Raw genomic sequence first — 15909 nt, 5'->3', positions numbered from 1 at the left:
ATATTGACATTGACAGCATTACTGTCATGGCATGGGACAGAAAGCATTTCTTATCACACAGATAGTGTGCTAATAATATTGGGGGTTACAAATGGGCTGTAAACTATATAGTTCGACCAAGAATGAACACTCATTAAATAAATGTCATTCACCTTTGTTATGGCAACTAGCCTCTCCAGTAACCCAGTCAAACCCCGGACAAAATTCATATGGACTGTTTCCAAAAACTTGACATGTATGGTCTCTATTCTAAAGCACTAAAGCATTACAGATGATAAACATTAAAGCAAACCCACAGCAGCACTCTTTTGAATGCTGTAAACGGACGTACCATAGATGTACAGCAGTATGGTTAGACAGACAGGTGTGCAGACAGACAGATGGACTAACAGACAGCCTCACCGATGGACTTCTGTCGCAGCATACCGTGCGGGGGGCCGTGGCCAGACACAAATTGACCACGGTCATAGCCTAGCCCTGCTCCAGATGATGTCATTCCCATTCCCGATTGGTCGAAACCTGGCTGCTAAAATACATGGAGAGAAATAATATTATAAAACAATTTTTTAAAAGAATGTGATATTGCTAAACTTTTTCCGCAAAAAATATAGCTCAGAAAATATTGAGTATCATCTGATAAATTTGATCTCATAATCATTATGATCTTAGCCATCTTTAATAACTACTTCAATCATCTCACAAATAGATGTAAACTCACCTCATTATAAAAACCTCTGCCCCGTTCTCTTTTTACCCCCTGAATCCGAGTCCCTGGGGCCTCATTGGTACTGATGGTCTGCTGTGCCGCTGCTAAAATCTCATCCAGTTTATCTACCATAGAATTAAAGAGAGAGAATTAATTAATTAATTTACAAGCTATTTCTATTTTTTTTTCTTCCATGAAACACAAAGGAATTTATTTATAACAGAATAGCAAAGCTGCTCTTTTTGCATACAATTAAAGTAAACTGGGGTTATACTTGTCAAGCAAGATTTTCAATGAATAATAAAACTAAATATCAGCCTAAACATCACACAAAACTATCATATGGCTTTAAATCACTTGGAGTATGGTTGAAAAGATTTGGACTAGGACTATTTTTATGATGTTTCATTTTTTTTTTCATTCCGCCTAATATCTATTTGGTGCTCAGTAATAGAATTTTTAATTGCATAACTGAATAACTGATGAAAGAATATTTTTTTTTAGGGTGAACTATCCCTTGATTTTTAAACTAAGTATGACTAGATGCATGACAGTCCCTCTGTATAACACCAATGAATCTCTTACTCAGAGCCATCTGATAAACTGTCCTCTTTTTCTCTGTAGCTTGTGAAGACTCAAACTCTGTAACAGATAGACAGGTTTCATCCCATAAGAAATATTTGCAGAGCCATCAGGTCAAGTGTCTCATACAAGACAGACAAAGCGGACAAAGAGCTTTACCTGATTTTTTTTTCCATGGGGCAGAGGCTGTGATCAAGCAAACAGAGAGTCAATGTAAGTTGGAACACCATCAGCCTGTAGTAATACTATATCAACTAACAAGTAGCAAGAAGTTGAACACTTTTATTTAGGTCAGGCACAAACAAACAAACAAACAAACAGAAAAAGCACTCTTTTCAGGATGCACACAAAATGCATTCCCAATCATGAACACACGCAACTTTAGCAGAACACTTAAAGTGAAACTGAATTGTCTCTTACCTCTGTCCACTGTGTATGGAATGCCAGGACAGACAGAAAGATTAAGGAGGTTATAAGACCGGTTAGTTAGGGTTTCAGTCAGTCAACTAAAAAACAACCCATGTGACAATATTGTGCAGGAGAAGTTCATAACAGCCACAAGTGAGTGTGTAGGGATTGTATATGTGTTTCTGTATGCATATAAAGCTGAAGGATTCTAGTGGAATTATAGGATGGGTTGATCTGCTTGCCTGTTAAAATTAATCATTAGCCCTTTTGTATTCCTAGAGTTGTTTCTGTCTTTCTTTCATACATTTAGATGTTGCTGCCTGTATTATAAGGTACCAGTACAGCAAAACATTCATGCTAGAGCAATTTCGGCTATCTTTAGAGCATGGCAGCCAGTGAGGTGGGACATGGCACCAGGTGGAGAGGTGAATACGTCTGAAAAGGTGAGAGTTCTTCACTCACATTAAATTGCTGCATTTGAATAGACACAGGGTATGAAATAACATAATACCTGCACACATTAAACACCTGAGACACCTTCAGTAAACTGAGAAGATACAACAGTAACACATTAAAAGCACTCTGATCCAATTATCATAATGGAGTATTAACTTAAACAGCATTAAATGTAACAGCAGACATGCATTACTCTAGTGCCCTACATTAGTCTCTGGACTTTTGGCAGTAAGTCTGTTCTACACAGCAGCTTATTCTGGATAAAAAACACACCCACTTAGACAGGAAGGGACCACGTTTTACTACATGTAAAAAAAACATTGCTATACTTTGCCTTTTATACGTTTATGTTTAAGGATTGGTAAACCTCATGATCCGTTCATGCAATAATAATAAACTGGTATGAAACAAATTGGTAGTTCATTCAAAACAAAAAACTCCTGTAAATGGTTTTAAAGTCATCAACAATAAAACTGTGGAAAAAAAAAATACTAGTGAAGCATAGATAAATACTTTTTGGTCAATGACTATTACTGTTATATATTATATATTAATATTGATATATATTAATTATATATATATCTACAATATATATAATTGGCCAATATAACATGAGTCTACACAGCAGCAGAAACGTTCCTACAACTTTCTACAAACATTTAGTAATAATGTATTTGTGATCATTATCAGTTAATGACATTACCTTTCAAAAAATTTGGGGTCAGTAAGATTTGTAAAATGCTTTTGAAATAATTCACTCATGCTACCAATGCAGCATTTATTTGTCTCAGAAATACAGTAAAAACATCAATATTGTGGACAAAATGTGTAATTTAAATAACTTTTATATTTACAATATATTTTCATATATAAATGTAATTTAGCTATGCAGTATTTTTGCAGCAATTACTTCAACCTCACATGATCATTAAGAAAACATTCTAATACGCTGATTTGGTGCTCGGTGAACATTTCTCATTATTACTAATGCTGAAAACAATGGTACTGCTTCATATGTTTTGTGGAAAGTGGGACACATTTTACAGCATTTATTTGAAATATAATGTCTTTGTAAAAATGTAAAGATCATTACATTCCCATTTGATGAATTGTGATCACATCTGGACCCCTTTGATATTACTGACCCCAAACATCTGAACAGTAGTGAATATATACTGGCCTATTTAACTTATCATAAAGATAGACTGTCCAGCTATACTGAACATACACAATGCACAAGGATGTCAGTACATGCTAATTATAAGCGTAGAACAAATTTATAAATTCAGTAGCATGAACTTGTTACATCTAGCTCTTGCTTGGAAGTGTTCATTGTAAACATGACTGTTTATGATTCAAACCTGTTCACCCTGATTTCCAGAACCTGCGTAGAAGCCAGCCAATCTGATTGAGTGCTGTAATCAGCACTCACTATTACTGAATTGCATTACCCTCACACTAACCCCGACTACTGAATTATGGGAACTGGGCTGATGAGAGCATTGAGCATTTACAGTAGACACAATGCCACTAGGGACTCGGAGCTCTGAGAATATTGCTTGGGCTAAAGAGAAGGGAGAACGGAGAAGGGAAAGCATGCCTCAATGGACTACAGAGGTGATTTTAGTTTTAAAGGTTGAATAGGGGAAGGTATATACATGGGTTTGGATACAGATAACAATAAGCAGTGTTTGTCTTTTTGGTGGGGCGTGGAAATAATCTAGTCTGATTCTCTTGATGTGATATAAGCCTGACTGGTAAACTAAATGATTGTCAGTGATGGTGACACCTTAAACCAGCACACATTGTGCCTCTCTAGCAATGCTGCAATACTACAGTAACACACACAGCACTCAGAAACCTGTTTCTCTGACAGCCAGAGGTGTGTGACTACAAGGGAGGTGGCTCAGATTGAGGTTTAGGGTTAAAGCTAACAGGGGTTGCAGGTGTAGGATTGAGGGGTAAGGTGGAAGGCAGGGGATATAAGGGTTGGGAGGGGACAGTTTTTGGGGGGTTACCTGTAGTGGGGGTGCTGGTAGTGACTGTGGAACTTCTGAAAGAACAGCAAAAGAACATTCTTAATGCTGTCTCTCTCTTTCTCTTCCTCTTCATCTCTATCTCTATGTCATCCATGTCATCAAACACTTCCCTCCATCCTTTCTACTTCTTTCAGTGTATGACCCATTCACTCTCTCCTCTCCCTTCTGACCGTTCAAACTTTTCTATTTGGCTCTTTCATCCTCTCTTGAATTTCTCTCCTCGCTGTCCTCTCTCTGGTTCTGTCCTCAAGTGCAGTGATTCCCAGCCCAGGGTATGCAAACCCCAGGGGTTACATAAGCAGAAAGTACTTTTAAAAAATTAGCTTTTTTGCTGAACCCATATGATAGAAATGACTCCTTAAATTTAAGTGCTGCTAATAGAATAAAATTATTGTTAAAGATTATTCATCATGATTCAGTTGTATGTTATAATTCTAAATACACTACTGTTCCATATTGTTTATCATTTTTTTTATACTTTCTTTCAGAAAGGATGAATTACATTGATCAAAAATGACAGTAAGACAAATAATTTTAACCAAATATTTCCATTTTAAATAAATGCTGTTCTCTTGTACTTGTACCTATTCATTAAAGGGCCCTGAAAAAAATTATAAATGTTTTACTCAAAAATGTTAAGCAGCACAACATTATGCTTGATTCCTTAACTTTATTTACAACAAGATGTATGACAGCAAAGTGTTTTCAACACTGATAATAATAAGAAATGTTTCTTGAGCAGCAAATCAGTGTATTGGACTGATTTCTGAAGGACCATGTGACACTGAATAATGATGCTGAAAATCCACCTTCGTTTAATTAGTTTTTGAAAGATATAGAAAACAGAAACAGCTATTTTAAAATGTCATAATGCTTAATGTTTTTACTGTATTTTGATCAAATAAATGCAGCCTTGACAAGCATATGGCATTTCTTTAAAAAATATTCCTGATGAGCACAAGCTTTTCAACAGTGGAGCATGTACTACATAGAAACACCTTATAGAGGCAGATTTCTGTGTCACTATATGTAAATCATATCCAGCATATGAATTCAATTGAAAAAATTCTGGTTTGTGCTGAGTAAGGGGCAATTTACCCTTAGCGAGGGGCTGTAGGGATCAAAAAAGGTTGGGAAACACTGCACTCACCCCCCCCCCATTCTGTCCTCTCATTTCCCACATCTTACCCATCTCTTCCAGTTCTGATGTCATGGATTTGGAGCGCAGAGCGATAGCTGGTGTGCTCAGCCTTTTACTCTGCTGTGGGACTGTGTAGAGAGAGAGAGAGGGAGAGGGGGAGAGAGAGAGATAGAGAGAGAGAGAGTGTGTGTGTTAGCGGTGTACAATTATAATCATCATGTAACACTTCACTGTTGTATCTGCTGTGTGAGTTTGTATCTCTTACTTTTCTTTCGGACCCCTTCCTCCATATCAGGGTTCCGGGTAACCATGACAACCTTGACCATGAGGCTGTTGCCGCCTTGCCTGATCATATTGACCACCTGCCTGTGTCCCACCTTAACCACATTCTGACCATTTACCTGGAGAAGAGAAAGAAGCAATAAACAGGAAGATACAGAGAGGCCTTGAGTAATGAGGACAGTTCTAGAGAGAATTGAAGTAATGATAAAGGAGGGGAGAACAGAACATAAGTTCCATGATGCAGTTCTGCAGACACCTCGATAAGGAAGTCTCCCATTCGCAGACCAGCTCTCCAAGCCACGCCTCCCTCGTCGACAGACTCAAGGTACTGCAGTGCTGGAAAGGCTGGGGTGGGAGTGAACTCTTCTATAGGGGTCTGAGCTACAAAGAGAGGACATTTATATAATCAGTGTAGCATGCCTGTCCAGAATGTTCTATTGAGGTTGACAATTATGAGAAAACACGAGAAAATGACAAAGAAAAGATGAGCAGTGATAAAAGAATGTGTCATATGTTCCTCCCATTCCTGCTCTTGAACGCATCAGTGTAAATGTGTGTGTAAGAGAGTGAATGTGCCCTCTTATGCAGTGTGTGAATTATTCAATGACTTTCAGGGGGTCGATTTATTAAAAGAGAGTCATTTTTGCCAGTTGTTTTTGGGGCACTGTCTTTTTTTGGGTAATATCATTCTTTTTTTGTCACCCCAAGCCATTGACATTAATAACAAAAACAGATATTTTTAGGGTGCAAAAACGGCACTTTTAATTCTGGGGCTTTCTGAACATATGCATTCATTATCAGGAGCACAACACAAACTGCTTGCATACAGTTTAATTACAGCCAAGAAGTTACTACTGTTGTTCTGGAAGAAAATTGAGTGTTTTTCATGTAAGCTATATGGCTTGGAGAGATGATTTCTACATTACATTTGGAACAAATTAGGTACTGCCTGAAGGGCAAATTTGAGCAGTTTGACAAAACTCTGTTATCCTGATGGAGACTCTACGGACTAAAGCATCATTCGTTAATATTAATAAAATATTTATTTCATTTTACAATTTAACGCAAACAGTTCTAGTAAGGGATGGTTTGTGATGTTTTTATTTCTCTCTCTTTTCTTTTTTTGATTTTGACGAAATATGTAACAAATACATCTTCAAAATCTTTATCTTTCAATAAAACGTATTTGCCAAAAAAAAAAAAAAAAAAAAAAAGAAAAGTGACAAAATTGTATGTGATATATGATCCTGTTAATGAGCATCTATTTACTGCATGATGACAAATCTGTGATCTAACTTTGTGGTTAATGAAATGCTGAAACAGAAATTAATATATAAAAAAAATAATAAAAAAAAGATATTATGCACCCTGCACTTACCCTTGGCTCCTCTCAGCACAAAGCCAAAACCTTCATTGTCTTTTTTCTGCAGGAGGACTGTCTTCTCCTTGATTATGTAGTCACTGAAAGAAAGAAAGAAAGAAAGAAAGAAAGTTGGAGTAGAAGAGGCAGATAAAAGAGGACAGAAGACATGGTAAAAGTCAGGAAAACACTTAAACAAGCTACTGAGTGAAGGAGGTGATGGTGGGAGGGTCAGAGGTCAGAGAAAAGCGGAGTTCAGTGTATGAACCATAGACTGTCTAAAAAGGTAAGAACGCATACATTACAGGACAGCCTGCACTCACTCTTTAAAGTTGAAGTGTGCCATTTTCTTTCATTGCTAAAATTCTTCAATGCCGGTTTAATATGTTTTTCATTAGTGGGGAGGCACAGATGTCACATATAACTGAAAAAAATATATAGGCCTATATGATTTTTATGGTTAGACACTGAAATTACCTACCTAAAAAAATACCTAAAAATGATATTTTAAACAATATTTCCAAATAGCAATATGCAAGATTAGAACATAAAGTTTTGTTTTAAAACTAAACAGTGCCATGTAATAACTTTTGCTTTAATTTTCTAAAATATTTAAATATATGTCCTCTCAGTAAGATTTTTTATGAGTGTTTTACAAAAGTGTTTTATTACAAACAAATGCCTATTTAAAAATAATGTATCACTGTATACCTTTACCTATCTAACTGACCCAAATTGAATGGCAAGGTAAGTTTAATACATATATCGTTCAAGTAAGCCATTGGTTGTCGGTTATCGAAAGCTGTCCCACTAGTGGTTTCCATTCACAGCAGAGCCCATCTAACTGACACCACGGCTTTGTGTACAATACTCTGGCATCCATGCTCTTGTGTCAACACAGTATCCCCATCCTTCAGCTCGGTGTTCAGAAGATTTAACCAACTGTATCCTTTCACTGCCCCAGGACCAGAAGAGAGGGACTAGGGGGATGGACTGGGTCGATGCAAAACACAACGGCAGGTCAGACCACACACGGCCATTCTCCTGCTGTAAACAGTATTACAAGCACAATTTGGCGGGAAACCAGTTACAGAGGCTTGATTTGAAGGCTGTCTGAAGTTAATCCATCGAACAAACCTTCACAACATTGTGCCAATCTTGAATGGAGCTCAAACGTCACACAGCCGAAGACTGGGCAGAACAAGTTGATCCACTGCAATAACACAGTAATGTCGTCCTGTAGTTAGGATCCAGATCTACAGATCTTCTATGTGCTGTTTGTATGTGCAATGGGCACTGTAAGTGAGATGTTGGCGGTTGCCTGAGCAACGGCCAGAACTGGATATAGGAACTAGCCAGACTAATATGTAGACATGCACAGTGAGTGATACAGTGCACACACTTGGCAGCCATATTGAACAGAATTCGTCATTCAGCTTCCCAATGTTCACCTCGAAGGGAATCTCAACAAAACACCCAAGCATAATGTTTTCCAAATCAAACCAGTGTAAGCTGGGCCTAGTGCATAACTAGCCACAGCTAGAATATAAAACAAATGGCAAAAGCCAGGTTGTTATGTCTGAGATCAGGTCTATATTTAGGCACTGTTTGCTCGGAATAGTAAAAGGTGAGGCAATGCAATCTCAATGTAAAAAATAAAAATAATAATATAAAATGTATGCATTTAGCAGAGGCTTTTATCCAAAGCAACTTACAGTGCATTCAGGCTAGCATGCCTCATGTATGAAATGTAATTCATAATTTGCAATATGAAAATAAAATAATAATAGGCCTAATACATTTTATTTTAGGTGGGGCCGGTGAAAGTTATTAAAAAGCATGTAAAAATCCTTATGTAAATAGTAAAAATCCTCAAAAACCTTAGTTGTGTCCCCACTTGCCTTTGTGCATTATTCTATGCTATTTTGTAGTATAAATACCATAGCATGGTCACACTGAAAACTTTACAAAACAGATTGTGGAATTTTGGACACTTGGACACATGCACTCAACTGTTGCAGTTTTCATCATATAGAGTCCTTTATCAGATTTCAAAATTGTATGATAAATACATGTAAAATTCATACACTAGACTAGACAGTTAAATACATAGCATAAATGCACTGTGTAAAGTATGTCACTTGGGACACAACTCATATGTTTATGCTTCTTAATGAGTGTATGCTGGACTCCAGAATGATTTACGAGCAGTTGAAATGATTCACAGCTCCTTCAGTCATTATATCACTCACTGTCATTCAGTCTCTGCGCTGATATATTTGTGAATGTGTGAAGTCAGTAGACAGTTATGCTGATACTTAGATGGTATACGTTTCAGTGAGTTAGATGAGTCGTTACTGTGTTAGTGACTCAGTGTGGTTGTTTGTCCAACAGTGTCTCTGCCAGTCCATGAGTCATATGGCCGGTGATTTCATGAATCATGTGCAGCAGCTCTGATAAACGCCATCAGAAATGCTGCCTTCATGCTTTACAGCTCCAAACCCAGATGCTGCAGGTGTGCATGTACAGCCCAGAGCCATGTGTCTCCTTTCATCTAAGTTGAAGTGTTTTGGGGGAATCTTAATGTGATAGTGGCATTAAAGCAGCTCTCGACTATAAGGTCAGTGTAAGAGAGATTCAGGCTAGTATTGCGCTCGTGTTGTCAATGCACTACCACAGTTTGTGGGCTTGTTCTGTACAGCTGTGCAAGTGGGAAACAACCAAGCAAGCACACACAGGCTCACAATCGAGTCCGCACAGTGACATATATTAGTAAGTGCACTGAGTGAACGTGTGAGTGTACTGAACTACAGTAGATCACTCTCCTAGATTGCCCTTGGCTGCCCCGGGTTGAAAACCATGGAAATGAAAGCCTGAACAGTGCTGTAGGATTTCAGGTATGACACTTGCAATAAAATACTAATATTGCAAGTTCAACATTCACAATGCAAGAAATTCCTGCATACATTTATTTGCTACATTTATTTGATTGGTTGTTCTGCACACAACTTTATGGTAAACAATGCGTTAGCATCTTTTTGGGGTGAATTATGTCTTATTCCTCTCATCGCGAAGCAAACAGTAAAATAAAAAACTTGAGCAGTCTCGCTGCTTTTTCTTCTGTGTGTTCAGTTTGAACCTGAAAAGCGCGTTCAGCGCGGGGGCGTGGTCACATTAGAATGAAGGGAGACATGAAAAACAGACATCGTGTTGTTTTCATATGGATTACTTTATCACAAAATATCTGTTAGCAGCACTTGTTACACTTCATTTTAATGACGTTTTTGCAAATGAAGATCAGCGCAGACAGGCTGCAGACAGCACACATACTGATAAGGCTCTCGGGAGAAAACAAACACATAACTTCATAATCATACTTCGCTTTGTGATTCGGAGATGCTTGTTGGTCTAAATAAAGTTGGTAATGAACCATCTTTTATGGCCAAACGCTTTGAAAATCCCACTGTACTCACCGAGATTAGAAAAGCAGTCATCAGTGAAATGTTGTGAACCGAACAAAAGGGATTTGTTGTACTGCTCTGGTATTGTGGTAAAAATAAATTTTAGCCATTGGTTCTTCTGATCTTCATTCTTTGGCAGTGAAAATAAAACAAACTTGCCTTTACAATTAAAAACACACTGTCTCCTCGACATGATGCTCTCACACCAAACAGAGCGTCTGTGTGGGGGATGGGGCAGGTCAGAGTTCAGTTTCTCCCAAGACGGTAGGCGGAGATTATTATGCAAAGTGCTCCTAGTGACGTACATATAGATGGGCAAAAGATTTGAAATCTATAACAACTCGTTTCAGCGATTCAGAGTCGACTCCTTACTTTAGAAGCCAATAACTTTATAAATCGTGTACTTTTAGGACAGCTACATCATACACTGTAATACAGGTAATTTTTGATTTCCCATCTGTGTGGCTCTTTAAAAGATGAATATGAGACAAAACTAAGGAATACCACATTTTATTATTAGCTGTTTCATACATTGTCTGACACATACTGTATATGTTTTACCAAATAAAAAGGACAGCACTTTCAGAGTTCATCCCACTATCTGATGTGAGCAGAAGTGTTGGAACAGTTGAATTTAAGGCAGATGTAAAAGATTAAAAGCCATTATTTTGTTGCAGATCCTTGCATGCAATCAGAGCAGTGAGTCTGCGACCTGCAGACATCACCAGACTCTTGATTTAAATCTGGAGATTGACTTGGGCAATCTAAGACTTTAAATTTTTTTGCTCTGATAAAGTCCTTGACTGAACTGGCGGGTGATTGGGGTCATTGTCCTGATGCAATATGTAGTGCTTCCTTATTTTTTTTAATATTGGTAGCCAAGATGATTTTGTACCCTTCTAAATTCATCCTGCTACGGCCATCATTAAAGATTCCAGAGACAGCCTTGCATGCCCATGCCATGACACCACCTCCACTGCGCTTTACACATGAGGCTGAATGCTTGGATCATTTGAAGTTCCCTTTTTTCTCTCCACACTTTTGCTTTCTCATCATTTAGATAAAGGTTGATCTTTTTCTCAGCTGTCCATAAAACTCTACTGGCTTTTAACTGTAATCTTGCCTTTCTGTTTTTGGTTCTTGTCAGAGGTTTGCATCTTGCTGTAGCTTCTGTAATTCTGTGTCAAAGTCTCATGCGGATTGTAGATAGACAGAGCATCACCCCAGTTTTCCATGTATTTTAGGGTTCATTTTCACAGCTTTCATGATTTTTCTGTGATCAACTACTGTCATTTTTCTCAGCCGATCAGGTTGTTGTTGGTTGCTGATCTCGCTGGTAGTTTCCAAACTTTTGATTTCTCCATGCCCTTTGTTTTTGCAGTAGCTCTAATTGACTTCCTCTGTTCTGTTAGCAGCCAAAATGCTTGCTTTTCTCTCAAAGTCAGCCTCCTCGTCTTCATCCTGGTTTGTGTGTGTCATCATCGAATGCGAGACTGAGAATGCAGAAGCAATGAATTTAACTGATACGACACATTCCCTGCTTTTTATATCTGAAGAATTAATGCAACAGGACACAGCTGAACACTTAGAAAGACCTCTGAGGCAACTGCTCCAAACTTCTGCTCACATCAGAGGGAGATGAAACTCTAAAAGTGCTGATCTTCTTAACTGGTAAAAGATTTGTATTGAAACACCCAATAATAAAATGTGACAAAGTCACATTCTGTAGTTTTGTCTCATATTCATCTTTTAATCATATTTACAGATTTCTTGGCTCCACAGTAAACAGAGCAATTTTGTCTTTTCTTTTCCAATATTTATGAAGGGCACTGTATATACAGGTATATTGCATGTATTTATATATACATACAGTACAGACCAAAAGTTTGGACACACCTTCTAATTAAAAGAGTTTACTTTATTTTCATGACTATGAAAATTGTAGATTCACACTGAAGGCATCAAAACTATGAATTAACACATGTGGAATTATATACATAACAAAAAAGTGTGAAACAACTGAAAATATATCATATTGTAGGTTCTTCAAAGTAGCCACCTTTTGCTTTGATTACTGCTTTGCACACTCTTGGCTTTCTCTTGATGAGCTTCAAGAGGTAGTCACCTGAAATGCTCTTCCAACAGTCTTGAAGGAGTTCCCCGAGAGATGCTTAGCACTTGTTGGCCCTTTTGCCTTCTGTCTGCGGTCCAGCTCACCCCTAAACCATCTCGATTGGGTTCAGGTCCGGTGACTGTGGAGGCCAGGTCATCTGGCGCAGCACCCCATCACTCTCCTTCTTGGTCAAATAGCCCTTGATGCCTTCAGTGTGACTGAAATAAAGAAAACTCTTTGAATGAGAACTTTTTGGTCTTTACTATATATATATATATATATATATATATATATATATATATATATATATATATATATATATATATATATATATATATATATATATATATTTACATTTACATTTAGTAATTCAGCAGACGCTTTACATTTACATTTAGTAATTCAGCAGACGCTTTTATTCATAAATTACTAACAAATGAGGACAATGGAAGTAAACAAAATCAACAAAAGTGATGATATGCAAGTGCTACAACAAGTCTGTTAGTTTAACATAGTACATGTCATGTAGCAATATTTTTTTTATTCTATAATAAATAAAATGAAAACAGAATAGAAAAAAGAATAGAGAAAACTAGTGTTAGTTTTTTTCTCAAAGAAAATCAGTTAGTAAATGAATAGAGTGCAAGTCTAAAAGAGGCATGTTTTTTTTAAAGAATAGAATTAGAATGGAGAGTGCTAGAGTTAGAGGGTCAGGTAAAGATGGAAGAGATGTGTTTTTAGCTGATTCTTGAAGATTGCTCTGATTTAGTTGGGCAGGTGCACCACACACACACACACACACACGCACACACACATATATAAACATACATCTGCACACACAAATTATGAAAATATGGCCTACCTTTCTTTCTACCATTATTATTATTTATTTATTTTGTCAAGTAATACTGTCACTTTGAAGCCTGATTGCTTGTGTTGGAAGTTGTTTGCACTCTAGGTCTGTGTGAGGGCTTCTGTGTGTGTGTCCAGTGCCAGTCAGGTGCTGGTGAGATATTGTTTCAACTGTACCATACTGTACCCACATGCTGATAGTCACACTGTACACAGGCTCAGCCCTCAACCCACTCCATCTGTTCATTTCTCTCTCTCTCTTTCCTTCAATGCTTCCAAACTCCAGCCTCCATCTAAAAGCTAAATGTAAAAGCTTTCAGTGAACCTCTTAAAGACCACGAACCCGAGGCCAGGGGGTTGCTCATATCTCCCCGTCAACTCTTTCAGAAACTCCTCTGTGTGTCACCTCCTACCCTGCTTTCTATCTCAGTCCTGTCTTCTCTCCAGCAGTCCTTCCGCACTCCTCCTCACATATCTTCGATTACGCCTGCACAGAGGGATGCCAACGGTGGCCATTCTCCATATCACCCACTCATCCCTGCCCAGATCGAAAACAAGCCAGGAATGAATTGATATGCAGAAAGTGATAGTCTCTCTTCAAGTTGGCACTCCCTTTTTAAAGTTACAGACATATCACACCCCACCGAACCTCTCTGCCACACACTTAATCGTTGTGCTCGCTCTCTTTCTGACATTTTGGGCAATAAGTTCGTCCTATGAAGTGACACAGACAGTTTATACAGTAGCCGTATCCGTAATTACTGTACGTACGGTGAAGACTACGCAATCTCAACGTACAACTATTAAGAGGTTACACCATCTTCATAGTGATAAACCAACACCCAGCCACCTCGCAGGGACAATAACACACCACGGTTGTATTTGTCCAACTTAATAAAAGAGTTTTCGGTCTAATAAGAGCCAACACATGATAACATCAGTGCACGAAAAAAAAAAAAAAAAAACGCCATGCGGACACTGTACAAGATCAGCACCACATCAAACCTAACACACTCCACAATAAACGCAGCAGGGGTTACAAGAACCCAGCGCATACGTCCCCTCCTGAGTGATCATTCTTAATTTCTTGAATGTACACATGCAAATCCCACATAAGGTGTGTATGATCACACACACACCCGACAGAAGAACCCAAAAGCATCAATCCCTTCCAGTGAAGCAAACTCCTCTAAATCAGCAGCTAACAGAGCCCAGCGCATTCTCTCTCCATCCCACACACACACACTCACATGCGCAGAAACACACACCCGTTTAGCATTCTGTCCATCAGAGCAACGGTGTATCTGGCTGGAGGCAGACATTGTATTCTGCGGCCGTTAACAGAGAGACAGAAGCTGCGATTCACACACGCGCACACACACACACACACACACACACACACACGCATGCAGCGCAGGAGATGTGCTACCCTGGCTATTGCGTGAGCGAGTGCTCACTCTTCTGCACATAGACACACGCACACGTCCAAACACGCGTGCATTGCAACACATCCATGCCTGTCGATCCACTCCATCACTCCGGCTCGTTCCTTGCACAGATGCGGCGCTCTCTCTAGCCCACCTCCCTCCCTCCCTCCCTCCCTGCCAACCGTGAGAAAAACATGAAAACAGCCAGTACCTGTAAATGAACCAGACGCTGCGATTCATAGGGCCTAGCGACGGCCAGGACGACGAGAGGGAGAGGGAGAGAGAGAGATCCTCCTCTCCGCATCCTCCCATCGCCATTTCCCCCCCCCTCCTCCTCCTCCTCCTCCACCTCCTCCTCTTATTGCTGCTCCTCTTCCAGCCAGAGAACAGCAAACGAGAGCCGTGCAAGGGGAGGAGAGGAGGAGAGAGAGATGGAGAGAGTGAGAATGAGGGCCTAGCTCTCCCAACCCTTTCATACTTAAGACGGAGAGAGAGAGAGAATGTGAGAGAGAGAATGCAAGAGAGAGCGAGAGAGAGAGCGATGGTTCACTGTGACTGCGACAGAGGAGGAGAGAGAACGAGCGAGGCAAGGAGAAAGAGAGGGAGGGAGGGTGAGATAAGAGGGACAGAAAGAGAGAGAGAATGTGTGGTTGGAAGACATGGTTTAGCATGAAAGAGGAGAGAAATGATGCAATTTGATGAAGGGAGAGAGGGAGAGAGAATGGGGCTTGAGGTGACTTAGTTTGTTTGCTGATTAGTTAATGCATGCATTGAATGTAAAGGATTTTTAGACGCCATGTACACAGGAATTATTTCAGCGTTTTAAATAAAGCTAGAAATAATTCACAGGTGTCGCAGATGTCAATCGCTCATGGCGTGAGACGCTTAAAAAACAGCAAAGTGCACCGTAACAGTCGCAAGCATTCATCTAGAGCATATTTAGATAGAAAAAATAAATAAAAAGCACATGGCTAATGCGTGCATACGCACACCTGCTGCAGTACAGGAGATCAAACCATTGGGAAGGTGCAATTAAAACGCCTAGCACCAGTTTCACTAGGGCAAGATAACTGTCATCTATC

The 15909-nt window shown here is 39.0% G+C and overlaps 1 protein-coding gene across 1 annotated transcript in view; it reads right to left on the bottom strand.

The window, feature by feature from the left end:
• The window catches only part of LOC127953690 (SH3 and multiple ankyrin repeat domains protein 1), a 108042-nt gene that overhangs the window by 6815 nt on the left and 85318 nt on the right, over positions 1-15909 (bottom strand). The window contains exons 16-24 of the mRNA XM_052552958.1: positions 6993-7075; positions 5871-5995; positions 5598-5733; positions 5380-5460; positions 1709-1717; positions 1448-1474; positions 1292-1348; positions 719-831; positions 403-526 (exon numbers count right to left, since the gene is read on the bottom strand). Of these exons, the coding sequence (XP_052408918.1) occupies positions 403-526; positions 719-831; positions 1292-1348; positions 1448-1474; positions 1709-1717; positions 5380-5460; positions 5598-5733; positions 5871-5995; positions 6993-7075 (755 nt within the window). The remainder of the gene's footprint in view (positions 1-402; positions 527-718; positions 832-1291; positions 1349-1447; positions 1475-1708; positions 1718-5379; positions 5461-5597; positions 5734-5870; positions 5996-6992; positions 7076-15909) is intronic.

Source organism: Carassius gibelio, chromosome B3 (assembly GCF_023724105.1).
Source record: "Carassius gibelio isolate Cgi1373 ecotype wild population from Czech Republic chromosome B3, carGib1.2-hapl.c, whole genome shotgun sequence".
Lineage (NCBI taxonomy): Eukaryota > Metazoa > Chordata > Actinopteri > Cypriniformes > Cyprinidae > Carassius > Carassius gibelio.
Note: the sequence above shows the minus strand (reverse complement) of the source record. Positions and strands in the feature narration are given on the sequence as shown.